The sequence below is a fragment of the Rhamphochromis longiceps genome, linkage group LG9, assembly GCF_057381845.1.
Source record: "Rhamphochromis longiceps isolate RC_006_pf linkage group LG9, R_longiceps_female_GT1.1, whole genome shotgun sequence".
Taxonomy (NCBI): domain Eukaryota; kingdom Metazoa; phylum Chordata; class Actinopteri; order Cichliformes; family Cichlidae; genus Rhamphochromis; species Rhamphochromis longiceps.
Genome location: NC_140565.1, coordinates 34,420,524 through 34,439,776, shown reverse-complemented (window position 1 = coordinate 34,439,776; position 19,253 = coordinate 34,420,524). Strand labels below are relative to the sequence as shown.

The following is a 19,253-nucleotide window of genomic DNA, read 5'->3' as shown; positions in this document are numbered from 1 at the left end:
TTAAATAATCAAATTAAGTTTAACCTCCTAAGACCCGAACTCTTCAATGGCATGCATTTTTGATTTCTCTTTAATATTGGGGCTGATTGGAACCCGATGAATGTAAAAACAAAGAATCACCAGATTGACTTTTTTTTTTTTTTACCTGATTTTTGTTTCTAAGAAAAATCAGAGCCACATATGAGGATATTCATTAAAATTTTTTGATAAAAACAGTGGCAGTATGTCCTCGTAAGTGGATATCAGGCCCTTGTAGAGCAAAATTTAGTATTTTGACCCAAAATTTGATGTCCACATATGTGGACAGGAGGGCCTAGGTAGGAGGTTAATGTTCACTGTATTTCGGTTTAGTTCTGTTCCTGCATTGCAGAATGAGCAGCTTCTCACAAACATTTAATCTCACTTCATAGCTGTTCTGTTCAAATGACAGCCTCATTAATGAGGTGACAGCTCACCCGGTGGTTCTCCACTCTTATATGACCTGTACAGTGGACTTTCGGAGAACCCAGTCTGTCCCGTGCACATCAGCCACGATGCAGGACAGGAGAGAGGATCAACAGTGCTGATCTACCTGTACAGGTACAAGGTCAGGAAATATCTCTGCAGAGTTCTCACATCCCGGATATAAACTGCTTAAACTTGGGTGTTTTTTGCACGCAGAAGAGCATAGCAACAGGATCTAATTCAAACTTGATTTTCTACCTGGGATGTACGCTTTGTAGTCCATCTTCAGAACTTTGTAGTTTTCACACAGCAGCTTAACATTATTAATCGGTCTGACTCTCTGAGCACTGACTTTTCATTTCCTAACTCCTGTGTTATTGCAGGGTTTACCTTACAATATAAAGCGCCACTTTGACATCTTTGCTTCTTTCCAGGTGATTAACTGCGATTTTCTACCATGAACCACGTGGGTCTCTGCTCCCTGATCTGTTTCCTGTGTTTGGAAAGAGTTGCAGCTTCATCGCGGAGTTTCTCTCGGTTTGTGGGCTCATCTAAAGGTAAGCACCGAGCTAACTTTACTGTGAGTTCAGTTCATGTTGAGTTTAGCTCCTGAATGAGGTCTTCTGCTGCTCTCCTCGGTGTCTGTTCACAGTTTATTGTGAACACGTTGAGAGAAGAGTGAGAGAGTGTTTGGAGAAAAACACCAACTAACCATTAGCTCAGCATGCTGGGAGAAGTTGGAGCAGAAAAGTCTTTATCAGGGTTACAATAAGCTTCCAGCTGCTGTGGATGAACAAATGAATCTATAAATGTTTTGTAATGTGAGTTTATTGTATCCTTGAATCAACAATAGTCAGTTTGAGATGCTGTTTACAGGCATGTGGGTTTCACGTGAGGAGAACAAAGGCAAACTTTATATAACACCGCTCCACATCTGTCTCTGCTTAAACAGCTGCAGCCAGTTTCCTTCATCATATTGAGCAGCCAGACAACACGAAAATATACTCCTAATGAGCACTCTGGTTGTTCATGTGAAAAGCCGATTCTGAATTCACAGTTGTGATCAGAAGTTCACATCCACTCATCATGAGCACGAGTTTCATGGTAGTTTTGGGCTCTGACTTCTTTAACTGTTCTTTTTGTAGAATGGACTGTACAGCAGATATCTTTAATGAACAAACAAGAATCCATGTATTTTGTATTTCCTCTAGTTGACACAGATTCAAAAGTATGCGTATGGCCTCAGATATACACATATATCTAGTATTTGATTTAATGTCTGTTAGCAAGTTGCACTTCGACCAGATGTTTTTGGTAGCCATCACTAACTCTTGGCTGGATATTTGACTACTGTGGGAAATTTCCTGGTGACACGTTTTCAACAATTACATTATAAAATGAAGTAGGATCTCTTCCTCTCTTTTTATAGTCTGGTAACCATTCCTCTGATCACATGTCTGAGTCAAGTCAACAGTCCTCACCTGTTTGTGCAAAAGAAGAGTGAGATGCCTCACCTTTCTTTGAGCGTGCTCAGTGGTTGACTTTATTAAGCACCGATAATCAAACGGCAGATATTGCTGAGTGGGATGGGAAAGTTTGGCTATGTTGTACACCCTTGTGGTCATTTAAAACATTAACATTCTTTGTTTTTTTGAATGAAAATTCATCTTTTTAATGCTTATTTATTTATTTGTCAAATTTAATGTCAGAGCTTCTAATAAGCTGCAAGAATGCTGTGTGAGTGGAGAACAGCCAGGTGTCCCCGTCTGATAAACCTCCATCAGTGCCACTGAAAACAGTCACTTTGACTGTAAACATGTTTCCATTTCTCACTTCACTCTTTTGGCATTTAAGTTTTTTATTGATTTTGCAACATATACTTAAACCTGTATAAGAGGGGGAAAACCCCCCCAAAAAACAGAAAAAAACACCCACAAGAAAACTGCTGTTGTACACCTCTGCCCTTACAAGTCTAAAAGAAAGAAAAGAGTAACTAACAATGGGTTCCAAGAGAAGAAACACAGAAATGGGCAAATAAAATTGACCGTTAGGTAACATTTGGACCGGTGGTCACAGTTAATAGTCCTTCAAATTACAATAATACGGTCAAAATCCTGTTTGCTTCAAATAGCTCCAAAAGTAGTCCCAATGTTCATCTTTGACTTCTGTGTCATTTTTAAGTTTATTCAGCATGGACTCATAGGAAGCAGTCTCAGTTCAGGACATACTGCAGTCTTCCAGTGCCTAAGGATAATCCTCGATGCAGTTACCAGTCCAACCATAACAACCGTAAAAATATTATTGAGAGTTCTTGGAATATGAGAACGGTCTCCTAACAAGCACAATTCAGGAGTCAAGGGCACTTCTGATCCTGAACAACCTTCTAAGAGTGTGATGACTTCCTTCCAAAAAGGAGCTATAAAGGAACATTCCCAAAAACAATGTAGGAAAGTCCCCGCCTCAATTGTACATTTCCAACAGAGATAGTCAGGCATAAGCTTCATACGATGTAATCTTGTTGGAGTATGATAATATCTATGCAGAATTTAATAATGTATGCATTTGCTCGTCGCCTCCTTAACATAAAGCCTATTTCCCGCCAAAATGCCCATCCATTTTTCGTTTGGAATTGGTGCATTTAAATCTTTCTGCCACAAAGTTTTAATGTTCGAACATTCCCCACTTCTATTATCGTTTACCAGCCTATAAAAACACGTTGCTGTGTGGTGCTCCTGAGGCATATTTATAAAATTTAGAACAAGATTTTCATGTCCCCTTCTGAACTTCGATGTCACACAATGTCTAATTTGCAAATATCTCCAGAAATTTTCCTTCCCTTCCAATTTGTATGTTTGAACAAGGTCTCTATAGGACATAAATTTTCCATCTTTAGATAAGTCGCTAATAACAATTATGCCATGAGACTGCCACAATTTCCAAAACACGTTTTTTTCCTATATGAATAGCTGGATTGTTCTAAAGAGATGAGTAAAACTGCACATGAGGTGATATTTTAAGAATTCTATGTATATTGAGCCAAACCTGGCTAGAATGAAACAAAATTGGGTTCAGTGAAGTGCAGCTTTGAGACAACATACCTTTTGGATCAAAAGGAGTATAAATCTCAGACTCTATACTTAGCCATTCCTGTCCAGCTTGATTTATTCCCCAGTAAATAACCAATTTTGCCATCTCGAATGAGACTGAATATAATCTTGGATCGGGTAAACTTAAACCACCCTTCTCCCTTCTCTCATATAATTTAAGCATATAATTTACTTAGCTTGATTCTTGCCCTTTTCCCATCCCACAGACACTGCTTAATTAAGTTCAATTCAATTCAATTTTATTTATATAGCGCCAAATCACAACAAAAGCCGCCTCAAGGTGCTTTATATTGTACAGTAGATCGCACAATAATAGATACAGAGAAAACCCAACAATCATATGACCCCCTATGAGCAAGCACTTTGGCGACAGTGGGAAGGAAAAACTCCCTTTTAACAGGAAGAAACCTCCGGCAGAACCAGGCTCAGGGAGGGGCGGGGCCATCTGCTGCAACCGGTTGGGGTGAGAGAAGGAAGACAGGATAAAGACCTGCTGTGGAAGAGAGACAGAGATTAATAACAGATATGATTCAATGCAGAGAGGTCTATTAATACATAGTGAGTGAGAAAGGTGACTGGAAAGGAAAAACTCAATGCATCATGGGTAGGGATGGGTACCGGTGTCCGGTGCCGGTTCTGACATAAACGGTAGTAACCAGACCGAAAAGCAGTGCACATTTCGGTGCTTTTTTTTTCCTGAGCTGTGATACACTTTAGATTCTAGCCAATCATTTTACGTTTCCGAGGATTGTAGGCGGGGCCAGGTACGTACGTTCTGTTAGAGCAGAGCTACAGATTAAAAATGTCCAAGGCGAAGCGGTCAAAAGTCTGGCTGTACTTCATAGCAAAATATGCAAACTCAGCAGCCTGCAACAAGTGCTTTAAGCTGATACTGTGATACTGTCAAAGGAGGTAACACCTCAAATCCGATGAAACACCTGGCGACGCATAGCGTTTTTTTTAAAAGCCCAGAAATGCGCCGTATTTGATAGCTTGCTGCGAGACCTCATACCGAGCACATCTACTGCGGGTGGGTTGCCTGTTATGCAACATCCCCCAAAAACACGAAGAGGAGAGTCCTGGCCCCTAACCCTGCCAGTGTAGCAGAAATGATGACGGATGATGGTGGCAGCAGCCGTTCTTCTCTGCGTGAGTAGCTAATTTACGTTGAGTAGGCTAACCACGTTATTACATTAATGCATGTAAGGTGAACTAGCAAACATCATCATAGCTACATGCGGCTGTCTTCTTGTTTGATGGCAGATACTCCCTTCACCCTGGCTAAAAAGGCTAAAATGACCAAAGAAAAAGTGGAAAACAGTTAAACATGAGAGGTTTTTGGACAAAGTTTGTGTTTTTTCCGTTGTTTAAGCACTGCTTCCAGCCAAGAGTGATACCATATATGCCCCATAGCTGCAGAAAAGGCTAACATTGTTATATTTTTACAAAAAACAGCTGAACATGAGAGGTTTTTGGACCAATTTTGTGTTCTCCATTCTTTAAGCACCGGTTTGAGCACCGGCACCGTTTCAAAAGTACCGATTTGGCACCGGTATCGGATAAAACCTAAACGATACCCATCCCTAATCATGGGAATCCCCGGCAGCCTACGTCTATTGCAGCATAACTAAGGGAGGATTCAGGGTCACCTGGTCCAGCCCTAACTATATGCTTTAGCAAAAAGGAAAGTTTGAAGCCTAATCTTGAAAGTAGAGATAGTGTCTGTCTCCTGAATCCAAACTGGAAGCTGGTTCCACAGAAGAGGGGCCTGAAAACTGAAGGCTCTGCCTCCCATTCTACTTTTAAATACTCTAGGAACAACAAGTAGGCCTGCAGAGCGAGAGCGAAGTGCTCTAATAGGGTGATATGGTACTACAAGGTCATTAAGATAAGATGGGGCCTGATTATTTAAGACCTTGTATGTGAGGAGCAGGATTTTGAATTCTGGATTTAACAGGAAGCCAATGAAGGGAAGCCAATACAGAAGAACCTTCAAAGACACAAATACAGAAGAAATCTGCTCTCTCTTTCTAGTCCCTGTCAGGACTCTTGCTGCAGCATTTTGGATTAGCTGAAGGCTTTTCAGGGAGTTTTTTGGACATCCTGATAATAATGAATTACAGTCGTCCAGCCTGGAAGTAATAAATGCATGAACTAGTTTTTCAGTGTCACTCTGAGACAGGATATTTCTAACTTTAGAGATATTGCACAAATGGAAGAACGCAGTCTTACATATTTGTTTAATATGTGCGTTGAAGGACATGTCTTGGTCAAAAATGACTCCAAGGTTCCTCACAGCGTTACTGGAGGCCAAGGTAATGCCATCCAGAGTAAGAATCTGGTTAGATACCATATTTCTAAGCTTTTCAGGGCCGAGTACAATAACCTCAGTTTGATCTGAATTAGGAAGCAGAAAGTTAGCGGCCATCCAGGTCTTTATGTCTTTAAGACATTCCTGCAGTTTAACTAATTGGTGTGTGTTATCTGGCTTCATGGACAGATAGAGCTGGGTGTCATCTGCATAGCAGTGTAAATGTATGCTATGTACCTGTAATACCTACAGCATGTTCTAATCGCTCTAATAGGATATTATGGTCGACAGTATCGAACGCTGCACTGAGGTCTAGCAGGACAAGCACAGAGATGAGTCCACTGTCAGAGGCCATAAGAAGATCATTTGTAACCTTCACTAAAGCTGTTTCTGTGCTGTGATGAGCTCTGAAACCTGACTGAAACTCTTCAAATAAGCCTCTGCAGATGATCTGTTAGCTGTTTGACAACTACTCTTTCAAGGATTTTTGATATGAAAGGAAGGTTGGAGATTGGCCTATAATTAGCTAAGAGTGCTAAATACACTAAAATACAGGAAGCTCTCCTTATTCAAAGTTTATGTTTAAGGCCAAAGTTGTGGTCCCCAAGTCAAACTGGAACCAGCTAACCACTCCAGCTATGATGCAAATAAATGCCAGTTCACCAGTCAGCTGCTACAGACTGAACAACTGTCATAACAATTTGCATATTAATGATCATGAAACTGTTTCCACAGCTTACTGTCAGGTCCTGGTGCCAATTAGAGTCATTACACAACTGCCTTTTTAAGGCTTGGGAAACCTGCAGCCATCCTAGACTGAAGAGGACATGACGGATGAGTGATAAAACACGCCTCCTACTGAAAACGCTGCGTCTAGATGAACAGAATCAACTTTTTGGTGCAACAGTTTATTTCCAGAGTGGACTACAAACTGGGATTCCTGCTGCAGTTCTTGTTGGCGTGCGTACGTTCATGACGGTTACGTTTATCTGACCGGGAAAACCTTTTGTTACAGTGTCGGCACTTGTATGGTTTCTCTCCTGTGTGGACACGTTTATGCACTTTAAGCTGATCTGCAGTGGTGAAGGATGACCCACACTGGTCACAGAGGTGCTCTTTAACCCCACTGTGGATGAGTTCATGACGTTTTAGTTTATCTGGTGTGGGGAAGCCTTTCCCGCATTCTTCGCAATAATGCAATTTGTGTCCAGTATGTCGCCGATGGTGCATCATTAGGTTTGTTTGCCAGTTGAAAGTTTTTCCACACAGGTCACAACGAAACGGTTTCCCACCACCACAGTGATGACAGGGTTGAGAACTGGATCCATCTGTGCTGCTCTGCTTCTAAACAAAGACACAAAGACAGCGTAAGTCAGGGAATTCCTTCAACATTTTAATCCTGAACCAGGCTTGAAATAAAGAGCATCTCTGCCAACATCAAATTACATTTTATTATATCTGAAAAAAGTTAACCCATCAAAGTACCAGATACCTTTTATACCTTTACTTTAAAAAAAATGAAGTCATGCAAAACTGTACCCTCAAACAATCCCTGAAAGTGCATGGGGTGAGTCTATTTTTTTTTATTTAATCCCTTTTTTAAGTTTTAATAATAGAAGATAATCACATGAAACCAAATCTGTTTTAATCCCACATGCTCAGCACGTTGCACAGTCTGACCTTACTGGCAACAGTTCTTTCTCTAAAATCAGAACACACACCTGAATGCTCCAGATCAGCAAACTGTGAAACTCTGCTTTTATAGAGGTCCTCATCAGGAGTTAAAATATGTTCAGTTAATTAAATATGATTGGTAGTTGAATGCAAAACACTATCATTTGACTTCAGTTTTTATGAGCTGTTTACTGTTTTTTAGATGATGTCACACAGACAGCCAAGACATCACATGATCTGTGTGCATGGTTCTGATGTGAAACTGCATTTGTGCTACTTCACTGAGTGGCGTAAGAATAACCTGGATGAGTTTTTAAAAGACAGTGGGTCCTTTAAAAAAATGGCAGATAATTTCAAAGGTAACATTTACAGTAACCAAAGAAAAATTATTTTGTGGGGTCATTTTACTGTGACATGGAGAACAATGTAAGAAAGAGGACATGAGAGGAAGAAGAGATTATTTTCTAAGATAAACACAGCTCAAATATAAAACACAGAGATATGCTGTGATGTTGTTGGTATGTTTCACAGATACAACTAAATAAATAATAATAAAGACTTGTTTAAGGCTGGTAGTAACAAAATGTATGAAGACAGAATGTAAATGTGGTTCTTTGCCAAGACGCCTGTTATGTCTAGACGACACTGGTGAGTTAGGTGCCTTTCTGATGATTCAGTAATCTGGAGGTCAGTGTAATGTAGCTTAAATAGTAATAATAAAATGATAATGATGATAATAATAAAATAAATCCAGTAAAAATGGTCAGGGTACAGTGACCAGACTGAAACAGAGTGTAAAAGCAGCCAGTGTCCAAAGGAAAACTACAGACCTTCGGAAAGCTGGCGAGCTATTGCTCGAGACAAAAAAAACCCAAAACAAAACAACCTACAAGAAAGTTTTCTTTGAAGCAAACTATAAAGAAATTAAGGGGAGACATGAGACTTCTGCAGTGTAGTATAAACTTTGGCATTACAAAAGTATAACAAACTCAAGTTAAAAGTCATAACTGAAATTGAACTAATTGCTCACATGCACTTTCATGAGGAGTGTTGATCCAAAAAGGCTAAAATTACAAGAAAAACATTATAATACATACCTCACAGTAACTGCACTTGTAGAGTTTCTGTCTGGTGTGAATCTGTTGGTGGACTTTTACAGAACTCTGTGCTTTAAAAGTCTTTTCACACAGGTCACATTTATAAGGTCTCTCCTCGGTGTGGGTAAACCTGTGGATTTGTAATTGTTTGTATCTTACAAACAGTTTGCCGCACTGTTCACAGCAATAAACATCCTGTCCGGTGTGAATACGCTGGTGTTTATTTCGATTTTCTATGTGGCTGAAAGTTTTTTCACAGATGTCACAGCTGTAAGCCTTAATACCAGAGTGGGAAACCTGATGTTTCCTTAAGCTACTACTTTGAGTAAAAGCTCTGCTACACTGATCACAGCTGTAAGGTTTAACTCCTCTGTGGATGAGCTTATGCCTTACCAAGCCTTCTTTCCTGGTGAAACCCTTTCCACATTCATCACAGCTGTACGCTTTAACTCCACTGTGAATGACCTGGTGTGCTTTTAAGTTTCCAGGCTGGGTAAAAGAATTCCCACACAAGTCACATCTGAACGGTCTCTCTCCCGTGTGGATGACTTCATGTCTTTCTAGAAAATACTTCCGAGTAAAAGTCATCCCACACTCATCACAGCTGTATGTTTTCTCTCCCTTTCTTCTGTGAGGTGTGTTGGTCTCCTGAGATCGCTGACTTCTCGCTCCATGTTGGTCCTGCAGTGACAGAGATACAAACATTGAGTGAAATCCAGTCAAACATAAACTTTAAACTTCGTCCATTAATACTAGTTTTAAACATGAGATTGGAGCATGGCAGTCACCAAACACCTTGTAGGATGCATTTTTAAAATAACCCATATTTTAATAGTTTACATTTATTTAATGTTTATTGTCTGTGAAGGTTCTCAGTCATCCAGGTCATCCTAGTCTAAGGAGCTTGGAAGGAAAACGTCTGGACTTCTTTAGTTTGCCTGAAGATGTTTCACCGGTCATCAGAGAAGCTTCTTCAGTTCTAGGGTCAACTGGTGGAGAGTCTCAGATTTAAACCCAGTGGGAGTATCCCCCTAAAGAGGGACAAAAGGACCCCCTGATGATCCTCCACCTAATCACATGAGCCAAGATGTGAAAACGGGTGTGGGTCACAATCAGCCAGGGTTTCGAGTGAGCTCATTGTGACTCCTAGCCCCACCCTGTCATGTGATTTCCTGACACCCTAAACCAGTTCTTTGCCCACTTTGACCAACAGAACAGGGACACCATCACCCTTCCTGCTGTTTCAGAGAGGGACGACACCCCTATCCAGCTGGAGCAGCATCAGGTCAGAGCCACACTGCACAGAGTCAACGCAAGGAAAGCAGATGGTCCAGACCGTGTAGCAGGTAGAGTGCTTAAAGCATGTGCAGACCAACAAGCAGAGGTTTTCACCACCATCTTCCACCTCTCACTGCTACAGTCTGTAATACCATCCTGCTTTAAGTCAGCCACCATCTCTTCCAGTGGACGAGACCAAGACCAAGGAGATGGAAATCGACTTCAGATGAAGAAAGCGAGCTGAGCACTCTACCCTCTACATCAGGGGTGACGAACTCCAGGCCTCGAGGGCCGGTGTCCTGCAGGTTTTAGATCTTGCCCTGGGTCAACACACCTGAATCAAATGATTAGTTAATTACCAGGCTTCTGTAGAACTGCAAGACATGTTGGGAGGTAATTTAGCCATTTAAAATCAGCTGTGTTGAATCAAGGACACATGTAAAATCTGCAGGACACCGGCCCTCGAGGCCTGGAGTTCAACACCTGTGCTCTACATTGATGGAGAGGAGGTAGAAAGGTTAGAAAGCTTTAAGTTTCTTAGAGTTCACATCTTAACATACGTTACCTGGTCCACAAACATTTCCCACCAGGTACAAAGCACAGCAAATGCTGTACTTCCTCAGTAAGCTGTGTCAAGCCCAAATACCCGAAATACTGCTAAGTAAGTTCTACCGCTGCACCATCGAGAGCCTTCTGACTTACTGCTGTAAACTCTGGTCCAGCTGCTGTACTATGGAGGACAAGGGGAACTTGCAGCAGGTGGTGTGGGCGGCAGAGCGGGCAGTTGGCATTTCATTAACTCCCCTCAGAGACATTTATACAGGCAGACTTCAGCAGAAAGGCAGAATCATCATCATGGACCCCTCATACCCTGGACATAGAGCAGGGTGATGTGACCAAAAATATTTATCATGATATACATTTGAAAATGAGCGATTATGATATAATTGACAATATAATTGACACTAGACAAAATACTTTACAACTATACAACATTATTAGTGTGAAATAAAACCCATCAATGTATTTTCACTCAAACAAGCAGCTGTTTTTTATGTGAATTAAAGTTATATAAAAAATTTTGAACAGCCGGTTCCGCTCTCTTAATTCTCTGATAAGTCAGGGCCAAGCCAGCTCCGATCAGCAAGAACCCTGTTATCATGGTTCTGAATCTTCAGCGTCCTCGATCGACAGTCCCGCCAGGCACACGATCCTCCATGTCTGCCACCCGTCCATCGTGTATCCGGCAGGGAAAGTCCCTCCAGGACACTCGGGCTCTCCCGAGCCCAGACTTCTCATTGAGAAAAGGGTGTCAATAGCATTCAGAGATTGATCAAATCCATAATTCTCTTTTAGGTTTTAGAAACAGACTGTGAGTGTTCCAGGGAAAATAATACAAAAAACATGAGACTACACAAGGACATAAGAGCTAAGCAGGGAAGATAAGGGAGAGGAGAAAAAGTGCATCCGCCTCCTCCGAGAGTCAAAGACTCAGTCTTTATGGTGTCATCCACATATCTGAACCAATGGCTTGGTGGTGTTCCAGGGTAGGATAGCAAAGCCCTCTTTTCCACTTCTTCCATGTACAAATTGGCCACAATGGGTGAAACTGGGGAACCCATGGCACACCCATGTTTCTGCCTGTAGAACTGACCCTTGTATGTGAAGTAGGTGGAATGAAGACACAGTTCCAAAAGCAAACACTTGGTCGATGCTGAGAGTGGTCCTGTTGCTGAGGTTGGGGTTATCCTGTAATCTCTTACGGACTACCTCCAACGCTTCCGTGACTGGGATGCAAGTGGGATGCACCTGGGTGAAAATCAAATCTCAGGACGTACTACATTTCACGGATCACATTAACTCGGTGGACCGACACATCAAATTAACTAGGGAGGATATGAAAAGTGGCAGGTTAGCCTTCTTAGACTGTGAGATTTCCATCAGTAATGGGGGACATCTAAAAGCTGATGTGTACCGTAAACCTACACATACGGATCAGTATTTAAGGTTTGACTCTCATCATCCACTGGAGCACAAACTGGGTGTCATCAGGACGCTACAACACAAAGCGAACACCATCCCCACAGACACAGCAGCCAGGGAGGCAGAAGAACGGCACATCAAGAAGGCCTTGAGTAAATGTGGTTATCCCAGCTGGACTTTTGTCAAAGCAGGAAAGGCACCTAAAGAAAGCTCCAGCTGATCCAGGAGAGAAGGACAACCGCTGCCTAAGCGAAAACCTGTAGTGATCCCATATGTGTCAGGAGTATTGGAGCAGTTGAGACACAATTTTTCTAAACATCAGGTCTCTGTGGCTTTTAAACCCCAAAACGCTGCGCCAAAAACTGGTCCACCCCAAGGATCGGGTCCCCCGACACAAACAGAGTAACATAGTGTATGCCAAAGGCGTAGATTTGGCATGGACAGAAGGGACACGTCCCCACCAATATCCAGCGATTATTGACTTGTACCCACCAATAATTTGATCTCTTCCAGAAAAGAAAAACAAAACCGATAGAAAACCCCCCCCCAAAAAAACAACAACAATCTGTCAACGTCTTCTTCACCCAGCGGTGCAGAAAGAGTTAAATTACGTTCTCTACTGGAGTCCTACCTCATGTGACAAATATGGCCAATGTGATTGGCTGTGCCTTTCGGGGAGCTCTGTTTAGTTTTAGCAGCGGTAAGCCTGCGCTGCGAGGACCTGCAAGGAGGAGAGGAGGATGGCAGCAAAAAGGAAGAAGCTGGATATAAGAAAGTATTTTTCAAAGAAACCTGTAAATCACTTAAAGTCAAGTTCACTCATAAAATGTGTCCGTCATAATAACGTTACAGGCTATGCTAGGACATACATGCCAACCCTCCTGATTGTTCTGGGTGAATCCCGAATTTCAGTGCCCCTCCCGAAAATCTCCCGGAGCCAACAAAATTGAAAAACCATATCCCAGATTGCCTCAGCCAGTTTCCAACAATGGCTACTACTACTGCAGCTACTTAGTTTTAATATTACTCTTATTACCCTTTCTGGGTCGCAAAATAAAGTTTTAACATATTTTCAGGCGAGAGTGTAGCTGTGTAAACTTTAAGTATCTGAGTAGGGGAGAACAGCAAACTCCCGGCACATTGTTTTCAAACCCCCGTGGTCTTTCGCTACTCAGGTTAAACATGATATATAAGTCACTTAAATAACTCAAACATGTTATTGTTTGGCATTCTTCAGTGTTTTATTTGTTCGTGAGTAAATCGGTTTGGCTGAGATTAAAATTATTAAATAAATAATAATAAATAAATGTTTATTTATATAGCACCTTTCAAGACAGAATCACAAAGTGCTGCACATAAGATTACAAGTCATAAAAAGATTTAAAAAGAGAAAATAAAACAGGCAAAAAATTAACCAAAATCAGTTTTAAAAAGGTGAGTTTTGAGTTGTTTTTTTAAAAACAGCTACTGAGTCCACAGTTCTTAATGTTTCGGGGAGAGAGTTCCACAGTCTGGGGGCCACAGTGGCACTATCCCCCTTAGTCCTCCTCTTAGTATTTTTTAAAGCAAGTAAGCCCTGATCAGATGACCTCAAAGACCTGCTAGGTCTTTTATTAGATTGGATTAGATTAAATAAAACTTTATTAATCCCTCGGGAGGGTTCCTCCGGGGTTTTCTCACAGCCGAATAAACATCAAATAGAAAACTGATTAAAAAGAAGTGTGAGATGGTCGAAAAAAAACGTCCGGTTATATTTTAGATAGCAAGGAGCAGACAGCTGAGTTTCACTCCACCGAGAAAGCTCGTGACGTAATTCTGAAGGCTAGATCGTCACAGTCGCTCATTTCCGGTCTACCCGGCTTTCAGAGGACCACGAAGGCCGGGTCCTCAGGTGGACGCAACCTCTGAATTTGGACACCCCCGCTGTTTCCGGCCGGACAATAATGACGGTGACATTTAACTTATTTTATTCGATGAATAAACATTGTAAAATTCAAGTTTTTTGTACATATATATATGTATGTGTATTGTAATTTTAAATGGTTTAAAAGCATGTAGAATAGCATATGTAGGCAAGTATATTTCTCCTTTTTTATCAAGAAGCAAAGACAAAAAGGAAAAAACAAGAAACATGGTAGGGTTGGGAGGTTGAATCATCCGTCCCCACCAATGCTAAAACCAAATCTACACCCTTGGTGTGCGCTGTTAAGTGCCAGGAGGATTGACAGGATTTATACATCAGGGAAACCAAACAACCTCTGGCGAAACGGATGGCACAACACAACACAAAGGGCGATCGTGGCTCAAAGAGTTGGGTGTTCGTCTCGTAACTGGAAGGTTGCCGGTTCAAGCCCCGGCTCAGACAGTCTCAGTCGTTGTGTCCTTGGGCAAGACACTTCACCTACCACCTACTGGTGATGGCCAGAGGGGCCGATGGCGCGATATGAAGAGATGCCAAACTGTGTTTCATTCTTCTGGTAACAGTGGCAGCTCGGGCTGCCACAAACGATTATTTTGATAGTCGACTAATCAGATCATGCATCCATTGTACATACAACTTATTGCACCAGTAGCATCTGCTCTTATATAACTATCATTAGCTTACAGCTTTAAGTGTTTAAGGTCTGTGCTAACTAAAAATAAAGACAAGATGATAGTTTATTGAATTTTAATGAAATTTACAGATTGTTTCGGTGAAGTTTAATAAACTCCTTGCTATCTAAAATATAACAGGACACTGAAGTAAATTCTCGAGCATCTCACACTTCTGATAATCAGCTGTCTGCTTGAGGTTTATTCAGCCGTGTAAAAACTATACAGTAACCTTTGTTGGCAATAACAGAGGTCAAACGTTTACTATAGGTCTTTACCAGGTTTGCACACACAGTAGCTGGTATTTTGGCCCATTCCTCCATGCAGATCTTCTCGAGAGCAGTGATGTTTTGGGGCTGTCGCCGAGCAACACGGACTTTAAACTCCCGCCACAGATTTTCTATGGGGTTGAGGTCTGGAGACTGGCTAGGCCACTCTCAATCAGTCGTCCTGTCCCCCTGGCAGAAAAACAGCCCTATAGCATGATGTTTCCACCCCCATGCTTCACAGTAGGTATGGTGTTCTTGGGATGCAACTCAGTATTCTTCGTCCTCCAAACACGACGAGTTGAGTTTATACCAAAAAGTTCTACTTTGGTTTCATCTGACCACATGACATTCTCCCAATCCTCTGCTGTATCATCCATGTGCTCTCTGGCAAACTTCAGACGGGCCTGGACATGCACTGGCTTCAGCAGCGGAACACGTCTGGCACTGCGGGATTTGATTCCCTGCCGTTGTAGTGTGTTACTGATGGTGACCTTTGTTACTTTGGTCCCAGCTCTCTGCAGGTCATTCACCAGGTCCCCCCGTGTGGTTCTGGGATCTTTGCTCACCGTTCTCATGATCATTTTGACCCCACGGGATGAGATCTTGCGTGGAGCCCCAGATCGAGGGAGATTATCAGTGGTCTTGTATGTCTTCCATTTTCTGATGATTGCTCCCACAGTTGATTTTTTCACACCAAGCTGCTTGCCTATTGTAGATTCACTCTTCCCAGTCTGGTGCAGGTCTACAATACTTTTCCTGGTGTCCTTCGAAAGCTCTTTGGTCTTGGCCATGGCGGAGTTTGGAGTCTGACTGTTTGAGGCTGTGGACAGGTGTCTTTTATACAGATGATGAGTTCAAACAGGTGCCATTCATACAGGTAACGAGTGGGGAACAGAAAAGCTTCTTACAGAAGACGTTACAGGTCTGTGAGAGCCAGAGATTTTCCTTGTTTGAGGTGACCAAATACTTATTTTCCACCCTGATTTACCAATAAATTCTTTACAAATCCTACCATGTGGATTCATGGATTTTTTTTCACATTCTGTCTCTCACAGTTGAAGTGTACCTCTGGTGCAAATTACTGACCTCTGTCATCATTTTAAGTGGGGGAACTTGCACAATCGGTGGCTGACTAAATACTTTTTTGCCCCACTGTAACTTTAATCTCAGCCAAACCGATTTACTCAGGAACAAATAAAATACTGAAAAAAGCCAAATAATAATATTTTTAAGTTATCTAAGTGTATGTTTAACCTGAGTAGCGAAAGTCTCTGAAAACGTCGGAGCGCTTTTGAAAATATGTGGTGTCCTGATAAACTGAGCCGATATTTGAGGTTTACACAGCTACATTCTCGCCTGAAAACATGTTAAACGTTTATTTTGTGACTCAGAAAGAATAATAAGAGTAATATTAAAACTAACTAGCTGCCGCCATTGTTGGAAACTGAGCTGGGCCGCGCTATGAATTCTGGGACACAGCTTCTTCTTTGGGGTTTAACGGCAGCTGGCATCCTTGTACATGCAGTGCTGCCATCTTCTGTTTCAGTTCGTTATTACACTCTTAAACCCTACTACTTATTCCTGCGTCTTTTGTGATCTTACAAAGCTTCAAATGACGCGTCGACTATTAAATCAGTCGTCGACGATTTTGATAGTCGACATAATCGTGACTAGTCGACTAATCGTGGCAGCCCTAATGGCAGCAAAGACTTATCTTATTTTATCTTTAGAACAGAAGATAAGACAGAGAAGAACAAAGACGGCTGTAGAAGAAAGCTGTCCCGTTCGTTGGAAAAATTATTTATTGTACTTAAAAAAATGTGGTTTCGATATGAATTTTGTTTCAGTATGCAGATATGCATATGCAAATGTGATACTTTCATTTTTTACAATCTTGTCTTCAGTGATTTCTTAGTGTGAATGTAGATTCTGAAGGAGCACAGGACAAAAATAGGCTAAAGCTGCTGCTGACTGCTTTCTTTATTAACCCAGCAGCTGATGAAGTGGACACAGTTACAGTAACTGCAATATTTTCCTCACCATCACTGTTGAGCTCATCATTTCCTCTGTAGTGGCTGAGCTGAATCCAAATGGCTGAAAATGTTCCTCTGCTGCTCCATCAGACTCTTCTCCTCCTGCTGATCAGCTGGGACACAAAACAGATCTTTGTTAGACTCCAATGAAAGCTCAGAGTGTCCCACATGTTCATCAGACAACACAGAGTGGAATTCGTGTGACACCTGAGAGTTGTGATATCAGGTAACTTCAGGAGAAACTTGACAGGTGCCCAGTACTGTGAAATATTTCATTTTTCATCAGACAATTTTGAGTGAATCATGTTCAAGACACCATCACAGACCGATAGACACGTTTTTGAATGAATCAGACACCAAACCAGTCTAAAGCCTTGGACAGGGAGTCCTTTCACAGCCAGCACCAGCATCCAGATTCAAAGCACGCTCAGCTGCAACGATGAGAAACAGGAGCAGAGTAAGAGTGACCTTCATTGAGCTGACGTGACTGAACAGAGCCTCCCTCTCTCAGGCTTACTCCCAGTACGCTCAGTGAGAGAGACATTAAACACAAAGCAGAACCTATAAAGATGTTGGTTTATCATTTATTATTTCACTAATAAATACAATTATCTTTTGTCACAGCGGTTTCCTATCCCAGCTATGATGGGGCGAGAGACGTGGTACACCCTGGACAGCTCCCCAGCCTGTCGCAGGGCTAACACAGAGACAGACAGCCATTTCCACTCACACTGACGCCCTTTTAGCTGTGAACTCCTTTGCAAACATAATTGGACATGCACAATAATGCACAGCTATGATAGAATGATTTGCTAAACCTGCTGTCCATTCTGCTGCCATTATGCATTAAAGAGCAGCTGCATGACATTCACAGGTGATATACGATATGCCTCAAGTGACTCCAATGGTGCCCAAAGCAGCAGCATCGCTTCTTCCTGTAATCACCATGAAAATCTTTGGTCGGAAAAACCAGGAGGGGGTGTTAATCAAAGCTCCTGATCAAAAACTGGAATGTGAAGGAAAGTGATCTTTGCAGCTGCTCCATGAAAAGCTGCAGATGTTACTTGAAAACATGCAGATGAACTTTTAATTTAGTCTCTTTTGGCAAAAATGGGATTTCCAGGATTTGCCAAAACCGACTGCAGGAACTTAAACTGTTATAAATCTGTCACCAATATGTCAAACAGACCTGTTGTGACTAAGCCAGACAGAAAATTCCTATTAAAAGAAGAAGCAACCAGTCAGTGTTGTGCATCCTTTATGTATCTGTAAGAAGTCTCGCTGACATGAAAAATCTCGGATAATCTGAAGAGGAGGGCAGCAAAAATACAGCATCACAGCTCTATAAACATGCTTCAATGACCAAAAGGACTGGATTGATTACAATGTAGGTGTAATAACACAGAGCCTTAAAAGCACTTGCAAACCAGGTGATTTCTTTATTTTATATAGAAGCCCTGTTCATTAAAGTCTACTTACAGATAGAAGTAAAGATATTAGACATAAAAACTCACAGAAACACCTGAAAGCATTGTCGCATATGATCAGCGGCTAACAGAGGGAGGATGAGCTGACTTGTAGCAAACACTCGGTCTGTAGAAAGTAGCGGAACATAGAAAACAACAGACGAGCCTGCTCTCGTTGGAAGCAGAGGCGGATTCTCTCTCTCTCTCTGCTGGTATGAGTCAGTGTCTCTTACCCATCAGCCTCAGTGAACGGATCTTCTATGTTAGTCTGTACAACAAACAACAAACGCAACAATGACCGTGTACACGCCCGTGTGTGCCCGCCTGTCACAAACAGCAGCGGTAGCATCAAAGTCAGGCCCAGCCCGTTTGGTGCACCAAACAGCTGCAGCATGCTGAGCTAATGGTTAGCTGGTGTTTTTCTCCAAACACTCTCTCACTCTTCTCTCAACGTGTTCACAATAAACTGTGAACAGACACCGAGGAGAGCAGCAGAAGACCTCATTCAGGAGCTAAACTCAACATGAACTGAACTCACAGTAAAGTTAGCTCGGTGCTTACCTTTAGATGAGAGAAACTCGGTTTGTGATCCAGCTGCAGCTCTTCTCCGCCTCTTCCTGTTCCTCTTTACATGCAGTTTACAAACAATGAATAGGTGCATTATCGCCACCAACTGGTGTGGAGAAACTAATGTGATTGAAGTTTGATCTATGTGAGGTTTTTACTCATTTTCAGATTTCTGACCTTTTCTGTTTTAAACTGTTCTCTTTAATCCGGTGCGTCATGTGAGAGTCTCCTCTCTTCCAATTTATCCTGCATTGTTTTGAATCCTGAAAAAAACCTCCCTGGAGGCAGGGATTGCTCAGTAGGTAGAGTGGTGGCCCCACGATCGGATAATCGCGGGTTCAATTCCCCTGAACAGCTACCCTGAGGTACCCCTGAGCAAGGTACCATCCCTACACACTGCCCCCCGGGTGCCCAATGGCTGCCCACTGCTTC

The 19,253-nt window shown here is 42.0% G+C and overlaps 1 protein-coding gene across 4 annotated transcripts; it reads right to left on the bottom strand.

Moving 5' to 3' along the window:
* Positions 1-1,314: 1,314 nt before the first annotated feature.
* Positions 1,315-18,892, bottom strand: LOC146662750 (uncharacterized). 4 transcript variants are annotated; one of them, XM_085419390.1, is made up of 6 exons: positions 18,816-18,849; positions 16,796-16,901; positions 12,526-12,615; positions 10,614-10,782; positions 8,634-9,314; positions 1,319-7,206 (listed from the first exon to the last, which is right to left on the bottom strand). In XM_085419390.1, the coding sequence occupies exons 5-6, from the start codon at positions 9,219-9,221 to the stop codon at positions 6,787-6,789; spliced, it is 1,008 nt and encodes a 335-aa protein (XP_085275516.1). In that variant the 5' UTR covers positions 9,222-9,314; positions 10,614-10,782; positions 12,526-12,615; positions 16,796-16,901; positions 18,816-18,849; the 3' UTR covers positions 1,319-6,786. The 4 variants fall into 4 exon arrangements, with proteins under 4 accessions (XP_085275515.1, XP_085275517.1, XP_085275516.1 ...); XM_085419391.1 differs by lacking the exon at positions 10,614-10,782 and having other exon boundaries at positions 1,318-7,206; XM_085419389.1 differs by lacking the exons at positions 10,614-10,782; positions 12,526-12,615 and having other exon boundaries at positions 1,315-7,206; positions 18,816-18,892.
* Positions 18,893-19,253: the final 361 nt, after the last annotated feature.